Source organism: Chanodichthys erythropterus, chromosome 21, assembly GCF_024489055.1.
Source record: "Chanodichthys erythropterus isolate Z2021 chromosome 21, ASM2448905v1, whole genome shotgun sequence".
Taxonomy (NCBI): domain Eukaryota; kingdom Metazoa; phylum Chordata; class Actinopteri; order Cypriniformes; family Xenocyprididae; genus Chanodichthys; species Chanodichthys erythropterus.
In genome coordinates this window covers 14,435,549-14,458,191 of record NC_090241.1, presented here as the reverse complement: position 1 = coordinate 14,458,191, position 22,643 = coordinate 14,435,549, and the positions used below count along the sequence as shown (strand labels likewise).

General features: G+C 37.3%; 2 protein-coding genes across 2 annotated transcripts; one reads left to right on the top strand and one right to left on the bottom strand.

The window, feature by feature from the left end:
* Nucleotides 1–990: 990 nt before the first annotated feature.
* suz12b (SUZ12 polycomb repressive complex 2 subunit b) lies at nucleotides 991–15,193 on the bottom strand. Its single transcript, XM_067372650.1, has 16 exons — nucleotides 14,200–15,193; nucleotides 13,808–13,854; nucleotides 13,634–13,698; nucleotides 13,465–13,533; nucleotides 12,544–12,593; nucleotides 12,357–12,442; nucleotides 11,995–12,226; nucleotides 11,184–11,292; nucleotides 10,985–11,090; nucleotides 10,606–10,780; nucleotides 6,446–6,534; nucleotides 4,307–4,450; nucleotides 3,896–4,053; nucleotides 2,798–2,996; nucleotides 2,527–2,606; nucleotides 991–2,406 (listed from the first exon to the last, which is right to left on the bottom strand). Exons 1-16 carry the CDS (start codon nucleotides 14,345–14,347, stop codon nucleotides 2,106–2,108), a joined length of 2,058 nt encoding a protein of 685 aa, XP_067228751.1. The 5' UTR covers nucleotides 14,348–15,193; the 3' UTR covers nucleotides 991–2,105.
* Nucleotides 15,194–15,308: 115 nt separating this feature from the next.
* Nucleotides 15,309–22,293, top strand: utp6 (UTP6 small subunit processome component). The gene is made up of 19 exons (XM_067372651.1): nucleotides 15,309–15,532; nucleotides 15,617–15,701; nucleotides 15,879–15,920; nucleotides 16,231–16,323; nucleotides 16,425–16,472; nucleotides 16,608–16,671; nucleotides 16,863–16,981; nucleotides 17,099–17,176; nucleotides 17,261–17,342; nucleotides 17,432–17,513; nucleotides 17,774–17,949; nucleotides 18,071–18,150; nucleotides 18,745–18,822; nucleotides 18,951–19,130; nucleotides 20,346–20,426; nucleotides 20,622–20,731; nucleotides 21,105–21,171; nucleotides 21,284–21,356; nucleotides 21,455–22,293. The coding sequence occupies exons 1-19, from the start codon at nucleotides 15,441–15,443 to the stop codon at nucleotides 21,607–21,609; spliced, it is 1,785 nt and encodes a 594-aa protein (XP_067228752.1). The 5' UTR covers nucleotides 15,309–15,440; the 3' UTR covers nucleotides 21,610–22,293.
* The last annotated feature ends 350 nt before the right edge of the window (nucleotides 22,294–22,643 follow it).

The window sequence follows — 22,643 nt, the reverse complement described above, 5'->3', positions numbered from 1 at the left end:
AATACAAAAAGAAAAGTATAATGAAATGATTTGAGAATTGGCCTATTAGAAAAGAACTGTAGTTCTGACAATAGTAGCACAAGAACAATAAAAAATGTCCCCTTCTGAGGTTTCCGATGTAGACCTTGTGTTTCAATAAAATTATCATTTATATAAAAAAAAAAAAAAAAAAGATGCACTGGATATACTTGAGGCGAGCCTGGTGCTCTCCAATGTGCGATGTGTTAGTCTGGTTGTTTAATAATAATAATAATAAAAATTGTGTGTTTTATTCTATAACAGTTTTAATAACAGTATGTATTTTGGGCTGGTATTTTTTGAAATGGGCGGGTTTTAAGCTGTAGTTGGGCTGGAAATCTTTAGTCCAATCTGGCAACACTGGTTAAGGTGCGTTCACGTGGCCTCGTAATTCCTGTAGTTACAAGATTCTAGCTTGTAAAAAGCGTTCACGTCCTCGTAGAGCTCGTAATTACAGCTTGTAAGCTGGGAGTTTTCTGAAAGCTCCCAGATGTACCACGTGGCCGCTGTAGATTCATTTATTAGGCGTTGATAGTGGTGCCATGGAAACGCATAATTCCCAGTCCAAGGACCAAAAGGACGTGAACAGCTCCGAATATAACGTCACGTGTTGTCATTTCAAGATTCCGGTAAATACGAGGTGACGTGAATGCAGCTTTAGTCCTATCTCATGGGCTGCGTCATTAGATGCCTTCTCACCATGACCTTCACTCTCCCCAAATGGATATGATTGTCATGGAGGCGTGGCTTCTCGCTTTACGGCTGCTAAAATACATCTCCATTTCAACTTATAAAGATGATAAATAAAAACTAGTATTTACATAGTATTGTAAACTAGTATTGTTGCTCTAATATTGAAAACAATGTTTTCGCGTGGAATCACATTTAGAATGACACTAAAATTTCCAAAAACAAGTGGTCCCATAGCATTTTTTGAATTGAGAACAATTAATTCAAAAATCAATCTAAACCGAGCATTTACACATCTTTAATTTGTAAATAATTTTCTTGTGTACACCAAACTTGTGCATTTTGCAGAGAAAACAAATTGAAGGAGTAAGGATGCTGTATCTGATATACTTTGGCATGTACAACATCTGAACATTATAATAGCAACAAACTATTATATAACCACATATCCAGTAGTAACATCGATTTGACATGACCTACATAGGACTGAAAATGATTCCTGATCCCCATTCTAAATGGCATAATGAGGTTGGTTTACAAAGATTTATGAAACAAGTACTTCTTGTAGCCTAAACACAGGCAGCTCTCCTTTCATGGGGTGTGCATTATATTGCTAGTCAATTAAAAAGAGAACTGGGGAAAAAAAGAAAAAATATACACAGAAGTTATTCTAAGATGGAAGGATCTTCACACTCCACATGTGAGACAAGAAGCTGTTGACAGAATGCAATTTATATATCGATTGGTCCAATCTAAATCTGATAAAAGAGCATCTGTATGTTATAAAAAAGGAAATGCAAAGCCGTTTAGCTTTCAAATCCCACTTGAGAAACCTGAATATCACAACTTAGGGTCCATGTCTCAACAATTCTGAGTCTACAGCCACTGAATAAGTAGTAACACAAGTGCTACTATGTGCTAAATAGTCACTGAACGCACAGTGGTTTAGAGAGAAAAAAAAAAGTCAAAACGTATACAGAAAATGTTGATTAACAGTACTCCCAATTCTACAGTAACTCACTTTTTTTCTTTTTTCTTTTTCTTTTTTAGAAAAAAAACAACAACTAAAGATTATCCTAGACATGACTGCTGAAATGATAATGGTTTATGACACACTGCACTGGAAAACATTGAAAAATTGCATTAATTCATTCAAAAAGCACTTGCGTCAGTTCATAATACCAGCAGCTAACTCACAATCGAGTCTCAAATGGGCTCCTTATTAATAAATGGGCAGATCAGAAATAGAACTCATGTTCTAAGCCACAGAGCACTGCTGGCTGAGAGTTCTAGACCTTAAAACAATAAAGTGATTCCAAGGGATAAGTATGGAGAATTTGAGTTCAAACTAGAGCTCATGATTCTGTTCATAATTTTTCTTTTAAAACTGGCAGTTGTCAATCTGAGACTCCACTTTTGGTGCGTTTGCCATGTAGTGAAACACCCGAGGACACTGCATGACCATTGCAAGTGACATCCGACGACTCCTGCCCCTCCTCTAGTTCAGGAAGTGACTCCTCTATCTCCTTCATACGCGCCATGGCCCGGTCAATGGTCGCTATGGTGACCAGGTTGAAGTCATGCAGGTTGACCAGGTGGAGGAGAAAGTTCCGACACAGATTCCTGCGAATGATGTGAGGCCCGCAGTTCTCCACAAACAGCATGCTTGCCTGACTCATCTGATTATCAGCAATGAATCTGGAGAATGGACAGTTGGCAAATAAGATGCAACAGTGTTTTTGTAAATTATGATCAAGGTTCTAAAGCTACTTAAACAGTAATATAAAGATGAAAGACAATATGAATGTATATTTTTACCCATTCTTCATAACGTGAAGATTCCACAACTTCATTACTTCTTTTTCTCCTTCATTCACATCTGTGAATTCTTCAATTTGCTTCAGGCAAAACAAATTATACTACTATCAGTGCAAACATAATGCATGAACTGAAAAGTTCCATTGAGTGAAAGCATGATCTTCTTCATATATTACCCAGACTTATAATACATAAAAGAGCATTAACTGATCCATTCAAATGCAAAAATCAATCATGCTGAGAATGGTACTTGCTTAACCACTCAACTAACCGTGGTGGTCTTTTCTCTGAGCCACTCTGGGTCCCTTTCATCCTCACTGTCCACCTCCATCTCCTGTGGACGGAGGGGCATGCAGCTGTCACTGTGGAAATACAGACGATTATGTCCGCTCACATAAGTCCGCTGCTGCTCAGGCTCACCATCCTCTGACTCCAAAAACTCAGACAGGCTTGGCTTGGTTCGCTTTGGCCTAAGTGAAAGTGTGAGATTAAACAACCATGGGTAACAATTCTGGCATCACAACCATAAATAAAACAAGAGTGTTCTGCATTTATCTGTATTAAACTTTAAGAGCTTGCAGCACCATTGATTTTATAGGCAAAAAGAACACTGAGCAACAATACATGCATGTAAGGTCATGTAAATGCCCTAAGCAGTATTATTTATTTATTTATTTTAATCAAGTAAAACTCATAATGGTTTAAGAAAAACCAGACTGAAAGACTTATCAAAGACACAAAATGTAATTTTCCTGCTTATCCCTGTCAAAGCAGCTTTGAAACAATCTATATTGTATAAAGTGCTATATAAATAAAGGTGACTTGACTTACCCCAATTCTGTTCTATGTAAAAACCTTTACCGGCATTCTGGCTTATTCAATGTGCACAGTCTGTATATATTTTGACAACAAAACTGAAGACAATTTAAAAATCAATTGAGCTGATTTTAAATAGTTGTCAGTGATTGAAACGCACTTATTGATTACAACATAGGTTTAAAGTCAAAATTAAACGGAAATTGTGGTAGTCTCTTCTTCACTATTGTGACATCTTAGTAAAACAACTTCACGGACGAGAAAAAAAAAAAAAAACATAGGTGGGACTTGATTTCGTTCATTGGGAACTGATCACTGTCATTTGCTAACTGCTACACTTGTTTTAATGTGATTGACAGGTTGCTGGAAGGGGAAGGATTCTTCTTATCTTGTACTGGACAAACGTACTGCCCGGCCCTCGTGCCATTTTTTTCCTTTTTAAATTATGACTTGTACAGATAAATCATTTATAACAATTAAGAATTGTCAATTTTGGTTTCATGGTGACTTTTTTCCCCCAAAATACATTGACACATTTAGACCTGTTTCATACCGACAAACAAGTATGTGGGTGACAGCTGTCCTTTTAACAGGGCCGTTGCGGCTGAAAGCAAACCCAGGCTGGCTGTGGATGTCTTGTGGATTGCCGACATATGAGCCGTCATAGCACTCATTTATGGAAACGTCTATCCGAGCACCTTTAGGATGAGGCTGGAAAACAAAAATTTTAGTCATGTGACTGAATTCTTGAAATTGTCTATGAAATTAAAGACACAACCAATTATAGCATGATCCCTCTAAGTTCTTGTTCTAATAAAACTTTTCATACAAACAGTAACTATCCAAGAAATTATAAAATTAATATAAGTAACTGTTACACTAAGTATTAAACTAATACAACTGTTGTATTCATCTTTTGAAACAAAGCAGGCAGAGATTCATTTTAGTATCCTTCTGTTCTCACCACATAGTTAAAGATGAATCTACTGTGGGAGAGTTTGAGGTGTTTCAGCAGACTGTAGAGTTTACGGCAGTTGAGCGTGCACCAAGGACAATGCAGGTCGTCTCTGGCCTCTGTTTGCTGACGAGTGTTATTGTTGTACAGAAACTGTGGACAAACAAACAAAAAAAACAAAGATGCATAAAGATGCAACTGGTTCTCCAGTAAACCTTAAAGGTTTAGTTCACCCAAAAATGAAAATTCTGTCATTTATTACTCATCCTCATGCTGTCCCACACCCGTAAGACGTTCGTTAATCTTTGAAACGCAAATTAAGATTTTTTGTTGAAATACGATAGCTCCGTGAGGCCTGCATAGCCAGCAATGACATTTCCTCTCTCAAGATCCATAAAGGTACTAAAAACATATTTAAATCAGTTCATGTGAGTACAGCGGTTCAATATTAATATTATAAAGCGACAAGAATGTATGTTTTTAGTACATTAATGGATCTTTAGAGAGGAAATGTCTTTGCTAGCTATGAAGGCTTCACTGGGTGAGCAATAAATGACATTTTCATTTTTGGGTGAACTAACCGTTTAAGTGTAAATTGTGTTTTCTATTTGGTAATATACAATGTACTTTAAAGGGGCTATATGTAGAATTCAGAAACCCTTGTTATAAGTGACATTGTTGGCCATTAAGTGAACTGCAGCCAGCGACTTATTGCTCATGTTTGCATTCATGGACACGTAACGAATGTACATGAGACTGAACGTGATTCAAGGCCTCGATATACTCACAGCGATGTTCTATTTTATTCTTTGCTTAGAGTAAAAATAAGTTAGAAAATACCTTGGCAGTGATGTACTGATAATGAACATCCAGATGCCATCCATGCTGCTGAGAGCGAAGTTTAGATGAATATGTAAATATTTGCTGTGCACTTTCCTCTCAATAACAAAAGAAACACAACAAAAATGACAACGGCGAAAAAAAACAGCATTTAAGAGATCATCTGATCATAGCGATGTGTATATGTTTGCACCAGCTCTGCAATTCACCGGCATCATGTTGACAGATGAGGTCATTAAAATTATTCTGTTATGATAGTTTGATTATAAAGTATATCAGAGACTATAGACTATAAACCTGGCTATGCGAGACTATAGTTTGAATTAATCCCTTTTCTTTGCATGACATTATTGACATTACAGAAGTACAGAATGGCATTAACCTAAACATTGTATAAGCATTCGTTTCATGTGACAGAATGGAAGAGAGGCTCTCAGAAGCATGCAAAAACATCACATCCTTTAGATTTTCCTGGCAAAAACATCCCAAGTCTGTCACATAAAAATCAGTTAACAGACTTTCATAGACAGCCTAGGAAGGGACATTTAAGAGTAAACTCACACTAGGCGCTCTGAACTGTGCCCGAGCGTTTGACCCTCAAAGCTTGGTTCGTTTGACAAGTGTGAGTGTTCCGTTCCGTGCCCTGGCGCGGTTCATTTAGCCAGCCCTGGCCCACTTGAAAGAGGTGGGCCAGAGCACGGTTCAGTTGGGCTCAAGCGCGGTTCGCATGCAGTGTGAGCGCAAACCGTGCCTGAGCACAGAACAGCTACTACTTTTGTGTGCACTACTGTCATCATTACGATGGCAAACATCTTTATTACTACTCTGATAGTACACTTATCAATTCATGCAATTAATTTGTATTTGGGTTCATAATGGGTCTGATTCTCACCTTGATGAACAGAAATTGTAGTTTGCAAGTAAAGCTTTAAATTCCACCATTAACGTAATTTGCTGTAAAAATCCTCTGATACGTGCAAGTGAAAATCGCTGCGCTGCATAAATGATAAATATATTAGGCAGTATCTGTGCATTTCTTCCTGTTTTCTTCCATTCAAAAAGTTGCATCGTATATGACGCAAACGTGCTCCGGCTCGGAACGTTAAGTGCAGTGAGTGGGGAGGGGGGACAATTGAGCTCGGGCTCAGTAAAGGCAACCGTGCCTAGTGTGAGTACACCATAAGTTTCATTACATGCTGTTCACACATTGGCAATTAAAAAAAAAACATTAATACATGAAAATTCTTAGATATAGCCCTTTTTACAATTTACATATATGTACCATCATAAAGAGTTCAAAATTTCTACCTGGTAAAAGATGCGTAGTTTCTGTCTAGGTTCGCAGGGGGACTGCTCTCTCCTGGTCTGTATGCTGGTGCTCACTGAATCCTTCACGGCTGAGAGAATAAAACATTAAACAACTATATTCACCATTCGATCTTGATTAGATATTATATATGAGAAACCTCACCAAAACTAAAAACATTGCAAGAAAGCAAATTCTGTGTCATCACATCCTGCATTATGTTTATGATTATAGTCATCAGATAAGAATTTTGTATGTTTTCAGACCAAGCAGGCCATGGTCGCTAACAAACTTATACAAGACAGGGCTCAACGCCAAGGATTTTTTCTTGGTTCAAATTTTTACTTGCCCTGCCAAAATGTTCACTGGCCCCACCACAAAAAAAGTAATAAATAAAATAGGCCTAGTTCCTGTTTTTCCCCTTTCTTTTCTTTTCTCTTTTCTTTTCTTTTCTTTTCTCTTTTCTTTTCTTTTCTTTTCTCTTTTCTTTTCTTTTTTTTCTCTTTTCTTTTTTCTTTTCTCTTCTTTTCTTTTTCTTTTTTTTGACCCATACACTTAATAAAAAGGTCATAACACCAAAAAATACTAGCCTAACTCATACAAATTTCATATTTTGTTAAAGACAATTAAACTGGCAGTAATAAAATAAGAAAAAAAAAAAAATTTAATTACGAGCAAATGCACAAATTAGGACTTAAGATATTTCTAGTCGACTAGTAGTTGTTCATTTAAGTCATAAGTCAATTAATCACGTTTATAATGATTTCATTACTTGAATATATACTGGGGGGAATACTAAACCATAATGAACTTTTAATATATATAGGCGTAATATACAGCCAATTCCAAATGTGTAGGATACATTTTAATTATTTATTAACAAACTAGTGTTTTCTGAGTCAGTGTCAGCTGCAAAGATGAATCTGATGATGCTGACTCTCATCTCCATGGTAGAATGAACGTGCATTTAGAGAGAAAGGCACCTTTCATAAAGATTACATAATTAGAGAGTATTTGTTTTTGATTTGAATTGGTTAATTTAAAAGTAGACATTTAAAGGTGCCCTAGAATTAAAAATTTAATTTACCTTGGCATAGTTACAATAATAATAAGAGTTACAAGAATAACAAGAGTTCAGTACATGGAAATGACATACAGTGAGTCTCAAACACCATTGTTTCCTCCTCCTTATATAAATCTCATTTGTTTAAAAGACCTCCGAAAAACAGGCGAATCTCAACATAACACCGACTGTTACATAACAGTCAGGATCATTAATATGTATGACACCAATATTTGCATATGCCAGCCCATGTTCAAGGCATTACACAAGCCAGTATTAACATCTGGAGCTGCACAGCTGAATCATCAGACTAGGTAAGCAAGCAAGGACAATAGCGAAAAATGGCAGATGGAGCAATAATAACTGACATGATCCATGATATCATGATATTTTTAGTGATATTTGTAAATTGTCTTTCTAAATGTTTCGTTAGCATGTTGCTAATTTACTGTTAAATGTGGTTAAAGTTACCATCGTTTCTTATTGTATTCACGGAGACAAGACATTTCATTTTTTAAACACTTGCAGTCTGTATAATTCATAAACACAACTTCATTCTTTATAAATCTTTCCAACAGTGTGTAATGTTAGCTTTAGCCAAGGAGCATACTATAAAACTCATTCAGAATCAAATGCAAACATCCAAATAAATACCATACTTACGCGATTAGACATGTTGCATGACAAACACTTTGTAAAGATCCATTTTGAGGTTTATATTAGCTGCGTGAACTTTGTTTATGCTGTTTAAGGCAAGCGCGAGCTCCGGGGGCAGGGAGCATGAAAATTTAAAGGGGCTGCAGCCTGAATTGGCGCATATTTAATGAAGCCCAAAATAGGCAGTTCAAAAAATGAATAAAAAAAATCTATGGGGTCTTTTGAGCTGAAACTTCACAGACACATTCAGGGGACACCTTAGACTTATATTACATCTTTTGAAAACACGTTCTATGGAAAGCTTTTAAAGGTGCCGTAGTTATGTCATGTCTGTGAGGGAAATGGCCTATACACCGAGTTTCGGTTCATTTTTTTGACACGGAGTGTTGCGCCAGTACCTCCATGTCATGCAGTAAGCCTGCTAATACTTTAGCTACTGTTTATTTATAGGGAGTTAGAGTTTTTCCTGATTATTTTATTTATTCATGTTTTATTTATTGTCTATTTTGTTTATTATTTTGGCCCTGGGGTAGATGTCTTCATGGGTCCAAAATTCATTCAGACCCGTAAATGTGCTACACACATTTACGCACAACTATTATGTTGAAAGTTGGACCCGAACCCGTGCAGAACCGAGAGATGCTAAAAATGTACTACCCGGAACCAACGCGGACCCGTCCCTTATTTGAAAGCTGGACCCGAACCCGACCGAGACCGGATTGGACCCGATCGGCACATAGGTCTATTCCACAGCAAATTGCTATTAACAAGTCAATAAACAAGTCACGAAAATAAAATGTTTTGTCTTACCTAATGTTAGTAGGCCAAGTTAGCTTTCTCCCTTGTACCTGACTGTGATGCACTTGCCAAGAAAGTTCCTCCGTTATTCTTCTCTTGCCGATTGAAATGCTTAATCCACTCATTAGGCCTATTCCAATAGATCGATTAGATAATAGATTGGGACCCAACCCGGACCCGGCTGACCATTTAAAATATCGGGTCTCGGGTCCTCTTTTACCCCTTTTCCAACAAGGCAGTTTGAGTGCTGTTTCGGAGCCAGAGCCTAGTTTCAAATCAGTTCTTTGTCTTTCGACACACAAAGCACCAGCTCCGAACCAAGAAAAGTGGTTCGTAAGTAGCACCAAAACATTGCTGGGCTAGAAGTAAGAACCGCTTGCGTAAGGAGCTAGGGGCGGGGTTAACGTGACCAACAAGAAACTTGTGACCGCCAATTTTGAAATAGCAGCTAATCGAGCTAATAGCAGATCAATTGTAATCTCCGTCTATATACAGATTACGGCGAGCCGTGTTTGGATGCTGATGTAGGTTCGCAAAGCCATGAGCATCAACAGTAGTGAAACATCCGCAATTGTTGATAGAAGGCTTGTTCGAGATGCATCGGAGCAGCGCGGACTGATTCAGCGGGTGCCGCGGATCCACGGGAGCGTTTGTAGAGCATACAACTCCTTGTGCTTTTGGATCGTTCTCGTGAAGCTTTGATGTCATGCGCCGATCGCTATGCGAGAAGCCGATGCATCTCAAACAAGCTTGGTGTGTTTGTGTTTGACGCTTCAGCGCTAGCTTGCTGTGAAATATGAGACGTATACAGTGACGTAAGACTTGGCTCTGTGCTGGCTCTCAAGCCCGTGGAAAGGCAAACAGGTTCTTAGAAGGCTCGTCAGTTGAACCAACTCCGAACTGCCACTAGCACTAGCTCTGAACTAGCACCTGGTTCGTGCTGGTGGAAAGGGGGTATTTGTAGACCTCTACCCTGGGGCATACTGAAGCCATGGCTCCTTGATTTAATTATTTTTCATTCAACCTTAATAAATTGCTTTTTGTGGATCTTATGTTTTGGTGTCTTTGGTGACATAAGATCCTCTCTTGTTGTCTCTGGATTCCCATTTAACATCTGAAATATTCACGTGTAGCCCTTTTTTTAGAACATGTCATAACACTTGTCATATGCAACTAATAATAGAGAACATTTATCTAGGTTAATGTTAAAGCAAAAAGGCCAAGTTACTTACATCTTTCAAATGATCTGAAGTCGATGGATGATAGGCAAACGTTTGAATTTCCTGCCCGACATACAGTATTTACCACAAGGAACAGTGCCGTTAACAGTCTTTTCCTCACGGATAGCGTGACTTCGCCACTTCCTGTGGAGTTTTTTTTTCTGCGACTAAACAACTAATACAATTTTGGACAACTAAGCCTCTTCTCATCGACTAACGTTTGTTGGTTTATTAACATTAAAAACTCATTATACTGCTGTCACTTTGAGAGCTGCACAGACCATGCATCACTGGCCCGATCAGGCAACAGAAAATTCCGTCAACTGTCCCGAGTGACATTTACACTTGCCTCGGGCCATTAGGCAGTCATTATTTTCGAGCACTGCAAGATCAGATGCTAGCAAGCAGTCCCTTGCCTCCTTACCAACAGGTGCAGGTCGGAGAGTGCTGGGTCTGCTCTCTGTGGTGCTGGTGTCAGAATTGCGGGTGGAGAGAGGTTTGGCCACAGGGGCCGTTGAAGGGTCACTGGGGTCACCTGTCCAGCGAAGGGTGAACTGCAAAGTGGGTCCCTGAGAGAAGGTCTCAAATGGGGGCAACCTCTTCAAAATACAAGGATCAACAATTGCAATCTACATTGCCACTGAATGAAATCAATACAGCTATATACATATGGGATTTAAACCAAGAAAACTTCAGGATTTTTGACAAATTTAAAAAACACTGCCAAATAACTCGCCACTTGTTTTGTTCAGAACTTCAAATGCTTGACAGGAAAGTTCACAGCTTAGTTTTAGCACACCAACCTTTCCATCCAGTATGGTTTCCCATGTGGCCCTCTTCTTGCTGACTGGACAGTCTTCTATCTGTTGCATGGAAACCTCATACTCTCCATCCAGCAGTTGCAACCGTCTGAAGGATAATAGTTTTTAATCAGCTATCATGTGTCACATAAGGAACAGCATCTATTGTTTTTTTTTTCTAGCTCTTTCAGAAGTTACTAACCGGTTTTTATCGAAAACAGTCATCTGAGCAACAAATGTTTCTGTGGTCTCTCCATCACCTCTGTGTGATAAGGATCTCTTCTTTCTGGATGGGAGTTCCTCTTTTACATCTACAGATAAAATCATTAAAACTGTTTTCTTCCATTTTGTTCTGGCCTAGCATTTGTGAGGCTGAGGCTACGACAACTGCAGTGGGCAGTGCGCAATTAACTGTATTGACTATGTTTGAAAATGTAGGGTGCTAACTTTAATTGCTCTTCGCACCAATTCATGCATCATCATGGAGAGATGACAGAAAAGGTTCGATTTCAGTCAGTCACTCACCATCAGATTTTCTGAAAAAAATGATACTCCTTAAATTGCCATCCCTCTCCCTGATTCATGGATAGTAAAGCGAAAGTTCACCCAAAAATGGAAATGCTGTCATCTTTTCCTCACCCTCATATCATTCCAAACCTGTAGGACATTTTCTTTCTTAATTCTGTGGAACACAATATTTTGAAAAACTGTTTTGTGCATATAATGAAAGTCAATGGGATCCAAAGAACACTAGACCCCAATGACTGACTTTGTATAGACAAAAAAGAAAACATTTTTCAAAACAACTTTTGCATTCCACAGAAGAAAGTCGTACAGGTTTGGAACAAGAGGGTGAGTAAATTACATTATTATTTTTTTTTTTTTTGGAAGAACTATCCCTTTAGCTTAACACTCAAGCCATGAAACAGATTGGGATGGGTGCAGAGCTTTTCCACAGCATTCTACACTTTTCAAAAAGATGTCAAACACTGTGTACCTACACTGCCACTCACCGATATTCTCATCCGCCTCACAGTTGATGAAGCCATTGGGGTCTCTTTTGCCTGTGCGAGACACCCTGAAGAGAAGAGAATAGGATTTGACCATGTGACTGTTACTGGGCTCAAACTCATTGCTGGACACCAGCAGTGAAGGAAAGGCACCAGGCTTGGTTTGGCTGAGATCCGGGTTCAAAGGCACCTGCTTTTTCCCCGTAGGCACTTGCTTTATAGGGCAGCTGACATCCTGAGGAAGCAAAATGACCACCATAACAAAAAAAAGTTATGGTCTTAAAATCAGCATAGATTTTTTAACTATTGTTTTCTCCACCTGTACATTTTAATGCAATAACACATATAAGTAAAGAGAGGCTCACCTTACGCTTTTTATGACAGACTTTGACAAGTAGCACCTCAAGTGAAACTGAGTTTTGATCATTTTCTGAGTTTTGACATGGCTTATCTGGTAAAGAAACAAAATTATATTAGAACCCTAAAATGATAATTGTACATTAAGATGATAATTCAGACACATTGATATACTTCAGGCAGATTTAGACTAACCATTCTTGTGAAAAAATCCAGTGAATGTCAGTTGCAGATGTGAAGTCAAACTGAAATCACAAATGAAACAACTAAACAACACCATCTGGAACCAAATGATCCTATAACATTTTCCTATAACACAATTTACAATGAAAACTATTTCTTCACTCTAAAACACAGTCATTCTGAAAACAACAATAAGTTTTATTTATGAAGCGCCTTTCCCAAGCTTATTGGGACAAAACTGCTATAATCTAACAATCCAGTTTATGGCTGCAATACACTACACGACTTTTGCCCAGATTCAACACTATTTGCTGAAAGTCAGAACCAGTCTGCGAATTTTGGCAGTTGGTGTTGACAGATTTCACAGAAAATTGCGTAATGTATGACGATTTTTCGATTCAGACTATGATTTTACCCAGCTGGAAGAAATAAAACATGTTTGATGTTTTGAGTGAGTTTTAGAATACATATTGCTTTCATTTGTCATGTGTCTCCTAGTAATGAGGCACATGTTTCTGCATTAGCTTATTGTGTTCAGAGAGACTTGAAAGTCAGTTTTTTAGTGTAAAATGCCCAGTTTTTCCTGTGTTGCTTTTTTTGTTTTCAAACAATTCTGACTTGAATAAAGACAGAACCTACACTATCCCTTTTCACAGGGATTTTGTTTTCACTGTTAGACATATCGTGATGTATCATTATAGGATTGTATAGCAATATATCGATTATCACAGAATTGCTGTGTTGTGATATTATCGGTATCATGAGCCATGTATCGTATCGTATTGTGAGGTACCCTGTGATTCCCACCCTTAGTACAAGGCCTATTACTTTAAAAAAAAAAATTCAGATTTTAAAAGTTGTGTGGTGTATTCCAGCCTTTAGGCTCACATTTGTCAGAACACAGCTTGCAAAAAATCAGTAGAAAACCAATACCTCTGAGACTCAGGCTCCCCTTTCATTCTCTCCACACTGGACAGCAAGTCATCCACTTTGAATGCTTTCCTAAAGAAAGAAAGAACAGTTTATTCAATAAATACACTTTAAGAGAGCTAAGCAAAGCAGATTTTTGGGTAACAATTATTAAAACATTGAGAGGACCCACCTTTTGGCATTTGTTCGTGAGTTTCTATGAGACATAAAGGTAAGGGTCCTGTGAAGTAATATCGGCTGTGAAAGAGCAAGAAAGAAAACTAAAACCAAGTACAACCAGACTCAACTTAACTGTTAATGTAAATTCAGTGTTAAGCCTTTTATTAACTTATAAAGGTATACTTACAGCTATTAAGTTCCTTGTTCGAAGGAATCTGTAAATTTGAGTAGGCTCTGACGGAAAAAATGAAAACATTAATAAACATTATTAAAAACAACACAGTATTATAAAGTTTACTCTGTTAAGTGACAACTTATATGTCACTTTTAAATCCTTCATCTACAATAAACTGGTTTTAATTAAGCGCCATCAAAATCAGTTATTACTTGTTATAAATAATAAACCCAAGATAAAGATAAATCCAAGGACTTGACTTTAATCCAAGGTCCAGGTATCTAATGGCATAGCAGTTTGTCATGATCCTGTGTTTTGACAGATGTGAGTCTGTTAATGTATTCTCTTTCAGGAAGAGCTAATGGTTTTACTTTGTGCGCTAAATGAGACAGATGTGGACTCACTCTCAAAGGCCTGCAGGAAGAGCTCATGGTCGGCCTGCAGCTGCTCCATCTTGGGCTTCTTGAGTGAGCTCACGCCAGAGGAAGGGTATACAGCACCATTGGCTTTACAGTTCATCACCTGAGCCGAGTATTTCTGAGGAGCCATCATAAACTAACAACTTACCGAAACTTCACACAAAAACACCAGGCGAAATGAATATCTGCACATTAATGACAGACAGCCGCCCTCGCTCCTTTAACCAGCTCTCTACCATCACCTAAACATCATATACCGCTGGTTACCAGTCTCTCTAACTAGTACGTGTATTAATATGACTTATATGAGTAAAACATATGACTTGTAAATATGTTATTGATGTATATCCCCAGTCTGGTCACTGATCCTCAACAGATGAAAATTAGCACGTTAGCTTGCGGTCCTTCACAGCGACAAAAACACAGTTAAATAACACCAGGTTATCCATCCATATAGGCAGCCGTTCACCTTCCGGTTTAGACAAACGTTATGGTTTATTAAATATTTGTTATTTACGACCGAAATTGCATTTATTTTGGATGGGAAAATCCTACCAAATGATGGATATCGGTACTACTGTATCGCCCGAGCCCTTGAGAAAAGTGCCATGATAACCCGCCTACTGCAATGTGTCAGCCAATCAGAAACGTCGTCTGGTGAAATCGAAGTTTTCTATTGGTCTGACTGATCTTGATAGACGCGAGATTAAGATTGGTAGAGGAGACAAATTGCCGCCAAGAATGTTTTGGTTCTGAGAAGAGACAGGACTCGGGGCAGAATCACATTTTAAGGACTCTGTTTAGTTACTCATATGTTGTAAATTATAATTTCCAATATAAATAACGAAAATATTTAACCAACATAAAAAGTGTGTGCTACATTTGAATCGAATGACAGCGGTTAAAAATATTGACAGTGTTGTCCCTCGCCAGTTCACGAAGATGCGCAAAGAAGAAAAATTGACCTACTTATTAATGCTCAAAATTACAATCTTTCCCTAAAACGAATAGCTTTTAAAAAAATAAAAATAAAAAACCGAGGACCCATCATTCGTGCGCAGAATTCTCGTCGGAGTTTTTTCTCTGACGAGCAACCGGATGTAGAACATATGACAAGTTCCCCTCCACACGTGTGTAGTGATGTGAAGTTGGTCGGTTTTCGTTATTATATTAAAACACTGAATATCTTACACGTTTTGTGAAAATTTACTTCACAACCTTTAGAAATGGCTGATATAGTACAACAACGATTAGAGGACAGAATACCAGCGCTTCAGCAGCTGGAGAGAGTCGGTTTGTTCACGAATAAAGAAGTCAAGTGAGTATAACAGTAAACACACTAATAGAAAAAGTGGTTATTCTCTGAAACAAGCAGCTTCTTCAGACAAGACTTTTGTTTTAGGTCCATGCTGAAAAGATCTACTGCTCTTGAATACAAGCTGCACCGGGCAATTCAGAGTAAAGATGACTTTATTACGTACATACAGGTCTGTGTTAACCAAAAGCTCATTAATTTATTTTGTTGAGACAAAAATGATCAGTATACATATTAGTTATCTTTATCTTAATAGGTTGGACTTTGCAAATAATTCTTCTAACAAGCTGCACAGTCCAAATAGGTTGATATGTGACATAATTGGCTGTTTTTGATTTTTGTTTTTCAGTATGAAATTAACGTCCTAGAGCTCATCAAGAAGAGGAGGTCGGTGCGTAGAGCTTTGGTTTACTTCTATTGTAAAATTCATTTTTAGTAAAAAAAAAAAAATTGTTACCTTATAGCAGGGGTTCTCAACACTTACCATAAAGGTCCACTTTCCTGCAGATTTTAGCTCCAACTCTAATCAAACACATCTGAACAAGCTTATCAAGGTCTTCAGGATTAGTTAGAACATTGCAGGAAGATGAGTTTGATCAAAGTTGGAGCTAAACTTTGCAGGAAAGTGGAGCTTGAGGGCCAAAGTTCAGAACCCCTGCACTAAATTGTACTTTAACTGAACTGTACTGTTGTGTTTACAGAGAATTAAATACCATTTTAAACGTGAGGAAATTGAGTATCCCTTCATTCATCGCATAAACAATGTTTTCAGAAGGGCTACCACGAAATGGCAGGTTGGAAAATATGAAACTATAATCTCACTTTAGGTGCTATAAAGTGATGTTCAGTTTTTGATTCAAATATATTTTGATTCAAATAAATGCTTTTCCTGTAGGACGATGTGCAGCTCTGGCTTTCTCAGGTTGCCTTTAATAAGAAATGGGTATGTGATTTTGCATTTGCATAAACTTCAATAAAAACCATCACATCCATATTAAGGGGCATGATGAAGTTATAATACGTTTGTCATTAGGTTTAAAAGAAGATCTTAATCATGTTCCTCTCATCTTTCAAACAGGGCACAAAGTCTCAGCTCAGCAAGGTTTTGTCAACTATGTTGGCTATCCATCCGGACAAACCAGGTAAACTTTTATTGGATTTATTGTCATTGCTATAGACAATTATATTACTCTGACTGCTCTATGGAACCATATTCTTATAATATTTGTATGTGAGTATGTCTGTGTGTGTCAAGTGTATATTCTTTTACTTTAGAGGTGTATACATTTTCAAACAGATGAAAAGAAATAAAGTAATATTGTAATTCTTGCAGCTCTGTGGATAATGGCTGCTAAGTGTGAGATGGAGGACAGGAACTCTTCAGAGAGCGCTCGACATCTCTTCCTCCGTGCCCTGCGCTTTCACCCTGAGAATAAGAAAATCTATCAGGAGGTGTGAAGACACTAGCGTCTCTTTGAATTAGCTTGGGAAAACTAATAAAAAATTGAGTTATAAAAGGTCCACACTGATGTTCATACGATAAAATAGCATTCATTTGTGTGTGTGCAGTATTTTCGGATGGAGCTCATGCATGCTGAGAAATTGAGGAAACAGCAGCAGGAGTTGGAACAAGCTCAAATAGATGTGGTGGGTTAATAGGTGAAGATTTGGACCCGTGCATAAAATGCAATTGGAAAAAAAAGTAACAAAACATTTATTTTCTCAATTTAGGGGGAATATACATTTTCTCCAGAAATCTTGAGTGGAAAACTTGCTGAGGTGGTATACAGAGATGGTGCACAAAAAATTAAAGGTCAGAAACATTTCCACAGAGCTGTTCAACTCAACTGTTTCAGATTGTATTAGTTGAGTGTTGTAAACATATCTGTCTTGTCTCATCAGGGGCTGAATTCATCTTGTCCCTGCTACAGATCGCTGCCATCTTTGACTTCACAAAGGAGCTACAGGACACCATCCTGCAAGAGTAGTCTTTTCCCTTTTTGCCTGCTATTAACGCAGATTCTTTTTTTTTTTTTTCCTCTTTCATGTCTTGCAGTTTTTACATGATCATTTTAATTAGAGTTTGAATGATTTATCATGTTTGCTGAATAATCAGCAACAATTAATGCTATTGGTACTATTGTAAATCCAGAAAAAATTACTGTGAAACCAGTATTGGCAAAATCCATGTACAGAAAGTTCTTTAAGTCAGAAAAGGTGATGTTTGAATACTTTTGATTTCAGTCTGCAGAGTCAGTATAACGATGACTACCTGATGTGGGATTTCATGGCTAAGCGTGAGCTGGATGCTGCCGGGGCCCCGGAGCTCCAGTCTGCGAAAGGAAGAGCTTCCGATACAGACCGCAGAGAAGATCGCTGCTGTGCCGTCTATGAGGAGGCTCTGAAGAGCCTTAATACAGGTATCATGATGTTACACCTACCTCCAGACATGTTCGGTGTTTTCATCTAAAAATATTACGTTAGAAATCATTGGTTGGATATGAGTGGATTCTCATGGTTGTGCATAATTTCTTTTTGTAGAGGCTATGTGGACATGCTATGTCACATTCTGTCTTGAGAGATATAAGAGGAAGACAAACATCACTGAACTTAAGGAAAAGGTAAAGAACCTGGTGTTTTATTGGGGTGTAGTGTAAAATTTTCATATGATAATGTTAATTATGAAATGGCATGGATATTCTTGATTTGGGAAGTTGGGAAGACATTTACAACATGAGTATGAAGTCATTCCCCCTTTACAGGCGAAAGGCACGTTGAGAAGAGTTCATTTTAACAATTTGGTATAACGTCTGGCTAAACAATAACCTATAAGTTCTTACCCATCATTCTTGTTTCATCATTCAAATTTGTGTGATTCCTGTGTCTCAGGAAAAGCCAAAACCTTTTATAGAGGTTCTTATGATTAGCTCAGTTTGAGCTGAATGAATCTAAGCCACTCTTTGATTAATTTATTATAGAAAAGTTTATTTTGAATCTTATTTTTATTTATTTTAAATAGATTGATACCAAGCTCTGATCAAATTGCATGTTGATGATAATACCTTTATAACCAGTCTGATCATAACATTGAGAAATTTCCTGTTACTAATAGCAACTTTTTTTTTTTTTCTTTCTTAAACAAGTGTTTTTTGGTATTTGATTTTATTGTTTTCAGTTTGTGCTTAACTTGATTGTGTGACTGTCCGACTTTTCAGAGAAAGCAACGATTACTCCGAGTCTTACAGAGTGCTCATGACGCAAAGCTTTTGCAAGAGACTTTCTACAAGAACTGGGTAATGTACACTTAACACTGGTATCTTATTGAAACACCTTCTCCTTACACACCTTATGCAGTATGCAGCAGTTGGTTAAAATGGTGCTGCTGTAGTAATATAGGCCACTTCTATCCCCACAAAAACAGCTACAGGTCCTGCTGTCTTTAGGGGATACAGTAACTGCTACCCAGATTGCCATCATAGCCACCCAGCGCTTCAGCCAATCATTAGAGATGTGGAGCTTCAGCCTCCAGACATTGGTCCATCTGGAGAGCGCAGAGGCGGGACATCTATTCCAGGAAGCCCTGAAACACGTAAATCCCAAGGTAGCAGTTGTGCCACAGCTGCCTCTAAGTGGGACATCTTCCTGCAACAGCAGATTTGCCCTAATTAGTCTACTTTAATAAATGAACTTCTCCTTAGTGCTTTTTCTTACAAATATTTTATTGAATAACAATATTATAATTACATTTACATTTATCCATTTGGATTTTATCCAAAGTGACTTAAATTGTATTTAAGGCATACATTTTTATCATTTAATGCATTCCCTGGGAATTGAACTCTTAAACTTGGTGTGACTAGCACCCTGCTCTACTGTTTGAGCTACAGGAATGCCTATATAAAACTGTCAAGTGATAGGAGTCGTCCTTTGCTAGGATAACTTAGGTTTGCACATTACTTGTCCTCAGCGCTCTTTCGTCAACCAGCAAGTGAGAAGTAGCCATGTGTGCAGGATTATGAAGCCTTTGGTTACATAACTCCACAAAGAGGCCGTTATCCAACCACATGGGAACGTGAGGCTATAGAGTGATATCAGCATGCACAATTCATTTCTCTTTCCTTCACGTCTTGGTGTTTGTTTTGTCCAAACAAAATGGTTATATCAGTTTCTTGCAGAATTAGAGGTTTTGAGGAGGAGAGTAGTGAGTGAACTCATCACTATTGTGAAATTCATTGTGATATTATATAATACGGTTGGGGTCCAAAATAATATGTTTGGGGTCATGTTGCAGTAGTGCAAATGCTCTTACTTTCATTAATATTTTCAGCATTGTACATAATGTACAGTGGAACTGAACTACATTGAGAATGTTCCAAAGCATCTTGTGAAAGCAAGGAAATTGACTTTTAGTACATATGCTTTCCCAGGGTCAGTGTCACAAATTTTGTTATATTTATTAATACAGCATCATAATATTCAAAAATCATCTAAAAACTCATCTCTTCTGTAAGCACTTAATTACATTCTTCTAACTGTATTCTAGACAATGTTTGAAATTGTATTTTTAGTACTACTTGTGTTATTGCCTCCTTAAGATGAATTGCTTGGTTTCTCATTTGTAAGTCACTTTGGATAAAATAAATAAAATGTAAATTTGTATTTGATTAATGACCTACATAGAGTGTTCTTTTTATGCTTTTTTCTCTTTTTTTCAAAATCCTGAAATGTAGACATTCTTAATTTAAACCTACAAATATTTTCACTGTGGATCCAATTATATCCCTTATATATCTAATAATCTCTATATGTTCTGCAGGAAAGTCTTCCATTATGGCAGCTGCAGGCAGATTGGAGCATGACCTCACAGACACCAGAGGAAACTGAGACCTTTTTCAAGGTGGGACATAACATTAATTATTTGTTTACACTAAAACTTACTCAAGACCGATCAGTGACTGTGGATATTTCTGACATTAGCTTTTTTCCTTTACTTTCTTTACTGTAGTCCTGAATACTTTGAATTTGAATTCTATTGCAGTCCACAGTGCTAATGTCAAAAGTAATTAAATTGCTCCTGATTCTGTACTTGCAGAAAGGACTTCTGTCCCCAGTACCTGCAGTGTCATCTGCCATGAAGGAAAAATACCTTGAATGGTCATACAAAACTGGTGGTTACAAAAGGGCTAGAAAAACATTTAGAAGGTACACATCGAATACATTTATGTGCTCTAAGGTTCTTTCTTTCTGTATGAACAGTGGGAGTAAAAATGCTTATATTTTGCATTGTTTTAATGGAATTTTAAATTTAACTTCATTTTAATCAGAATTTTAAATATTTCAATTTTTTATATTGACATACTTTTTACTCCTTTAAATTTAGCAGATACTTATATATAAGGCAGCAGCTTACAAATGAGAAACATAAGCAAAATCCTGAAACATTATTTTCAGGTTTAATTTAATTTTCAATTCTATATTTTCAGTGTGGTTTTAGACTTTTGGAATGCACTGTATATCTACAAATTAGAAATAAGCCATTTGAAAACAACCCCTTCTTTTACTTCTTGGGTTTTAGCTTACATGAACACAGACCCTTCACTAAGGCATTCTTCCTGAAGATGATTCAGATCGAAAAGGAGCAGGTAAAAGTGATGTAGCACCTGGTGACGAGTGTGTAAAATATTTATTAACCAACAGACGTGTGTGCGTGTATAAATGCTTACAGTGTATTACTGATTTGTATTATTCTCTCAGGAGACACCAAAGATGAGTAACCTGAGAGATTACTATGAGCGAGCCCTTCGTGAGTTCGGCTCCTCAGATGAAAGTGAGTGATTCAGTTCTTTTTAGCCTTTGAAGAAGCAACTCTCTCTCATACTTGAATAGTATATTACACTGAGCAACAAAAACAATTTGATGTTTTAGATCTGTGGATGGATTACATCAAGGAAGAGTTAGGAAGGCTTGGAAACCCAGAGAACTGTGGGAAGCTCCATTGGAGGGCTATTAAAACCCTGGAGGGCGAAAGAGTTGAGAGTTTTACCACCCAATACACACTGCTGCAGACCGGGAACATTTAAAACCAGCATGAGTCTTTAACATCTTACTCTGTATTGTTCATATTTGGAGCACACAGTGACTGATAGCCTCAGGGGTTTCCCTTTTAAAAGCCTAATTCCCATGTTGCAGTCAGTAAAAGGAAACATTGAAATTCCATTTGTTATCTTTTGAAAGTTTTGTGAAACATGCTAGTGCACAGACATTTGCTCTTTCCTGTTCTTCCAGAAATAAACATTTTATTATGACATTATGGTCTAAAAATGTTAAATAAATGCTTTGTTGTATTTTGAAGGATCCTGGTTAACACCAGCACACCAAATAAAAACAAATTCTACACAAAATAAAATAGAATTGTAGCCTGTAGGTTTCATCAATTCAGAATACTTTTTTTTTCTTTTTTGCATAAAGCTAGACATTCATTTTGCTATTACAGAGCAAGTTTAACATTTTTACGAAACTTAAGCCTTTTCATAAAATGTAAAAATTTAAACGCACAATGGCAGTGCATAAACTGATTTCGCAACTGAATTTTAATAAAATCAAAGTAAAAGCTTCTCAAGCATGACACTTAGTAGTAGTTAATATACACAGATAAAATTGTCAAGATCACTACACCTTTTCTTTAGTGATTAAGGGCACTTCAAGTTGTGAAATCAAGAGTTTAATCAATGTCACTAATTGTTATTAACAATTCCCATGGATCTGAGAAATAAGTTGTATGAGATGTTATAGGTTAATAAAGTTATACTTTGACATTGGCAAGCTGAATGTGTCATTTAAAAGTAAGCTACACAAAAACTGACTCCATTGAAGATAGCAGCAAACAGGTTGAAAAGCCTGCTAATCCAGTGGTGGTTTTGTGTTTGTTCAGCTTTCACCAAGCATGTGTAAAGAAACCATGAACAACCTATAAAATCCATAATGGAAATCCATGGTGGAAGCCTATTTTTTAATGAAGAAACATGCTTGTTTTGGTTTACCAGATTACTAGGAATCACATGAACTGATAATGAAGCAGCAAAATTTTAACGAGTTAGGAGTAACTAAAGTTTAG

Bases quoted from the DNA above. Each gene is read 5' to 3' on its own strand.
- suz12b (XM_067372650.1), bottom strand. From the start codon at position 14,347: ATGATGGCTCCTCAGAAATACTCGGCTCAGGTGATGAACTGTAAAGCC. The intron at 11,091-11,183 runs GTTAGTAACTTC...ATTATCCTTCAG, and splicing joins ACTGTTTTCGATAAAAACCG to ACGGTTGCAACTGCTGGATG. The intron at 2,607-2,797 runs GTTAGTTGAGTG...TTTTGCCTGAAG, and splicing joins TCAGAGAAAAGACCACCACG to CAAATTGAAGAATTCACAGA.
- utp6 (XM_067372651.1), top strand. From the start codon at position 15,441: ATGGCTGATATAGTACAACAACGATTAGAGGACAGAATACCAGCGCTT. The intron at 20,427-20,621 runs GTGGGACATAAC...CTGTACTTGCAG, and splicing joins AAACTGAGACCTTTTTCAAG to AAAGGACTTCTGTCCCCAGT. The intron at 20,732-21,104 runs GTACACATCGAA...CTTGGGTTTTAG, and splicing joins GCTAGAAAAACATTTAGAAG to CTTACATGAACACAGACCCT.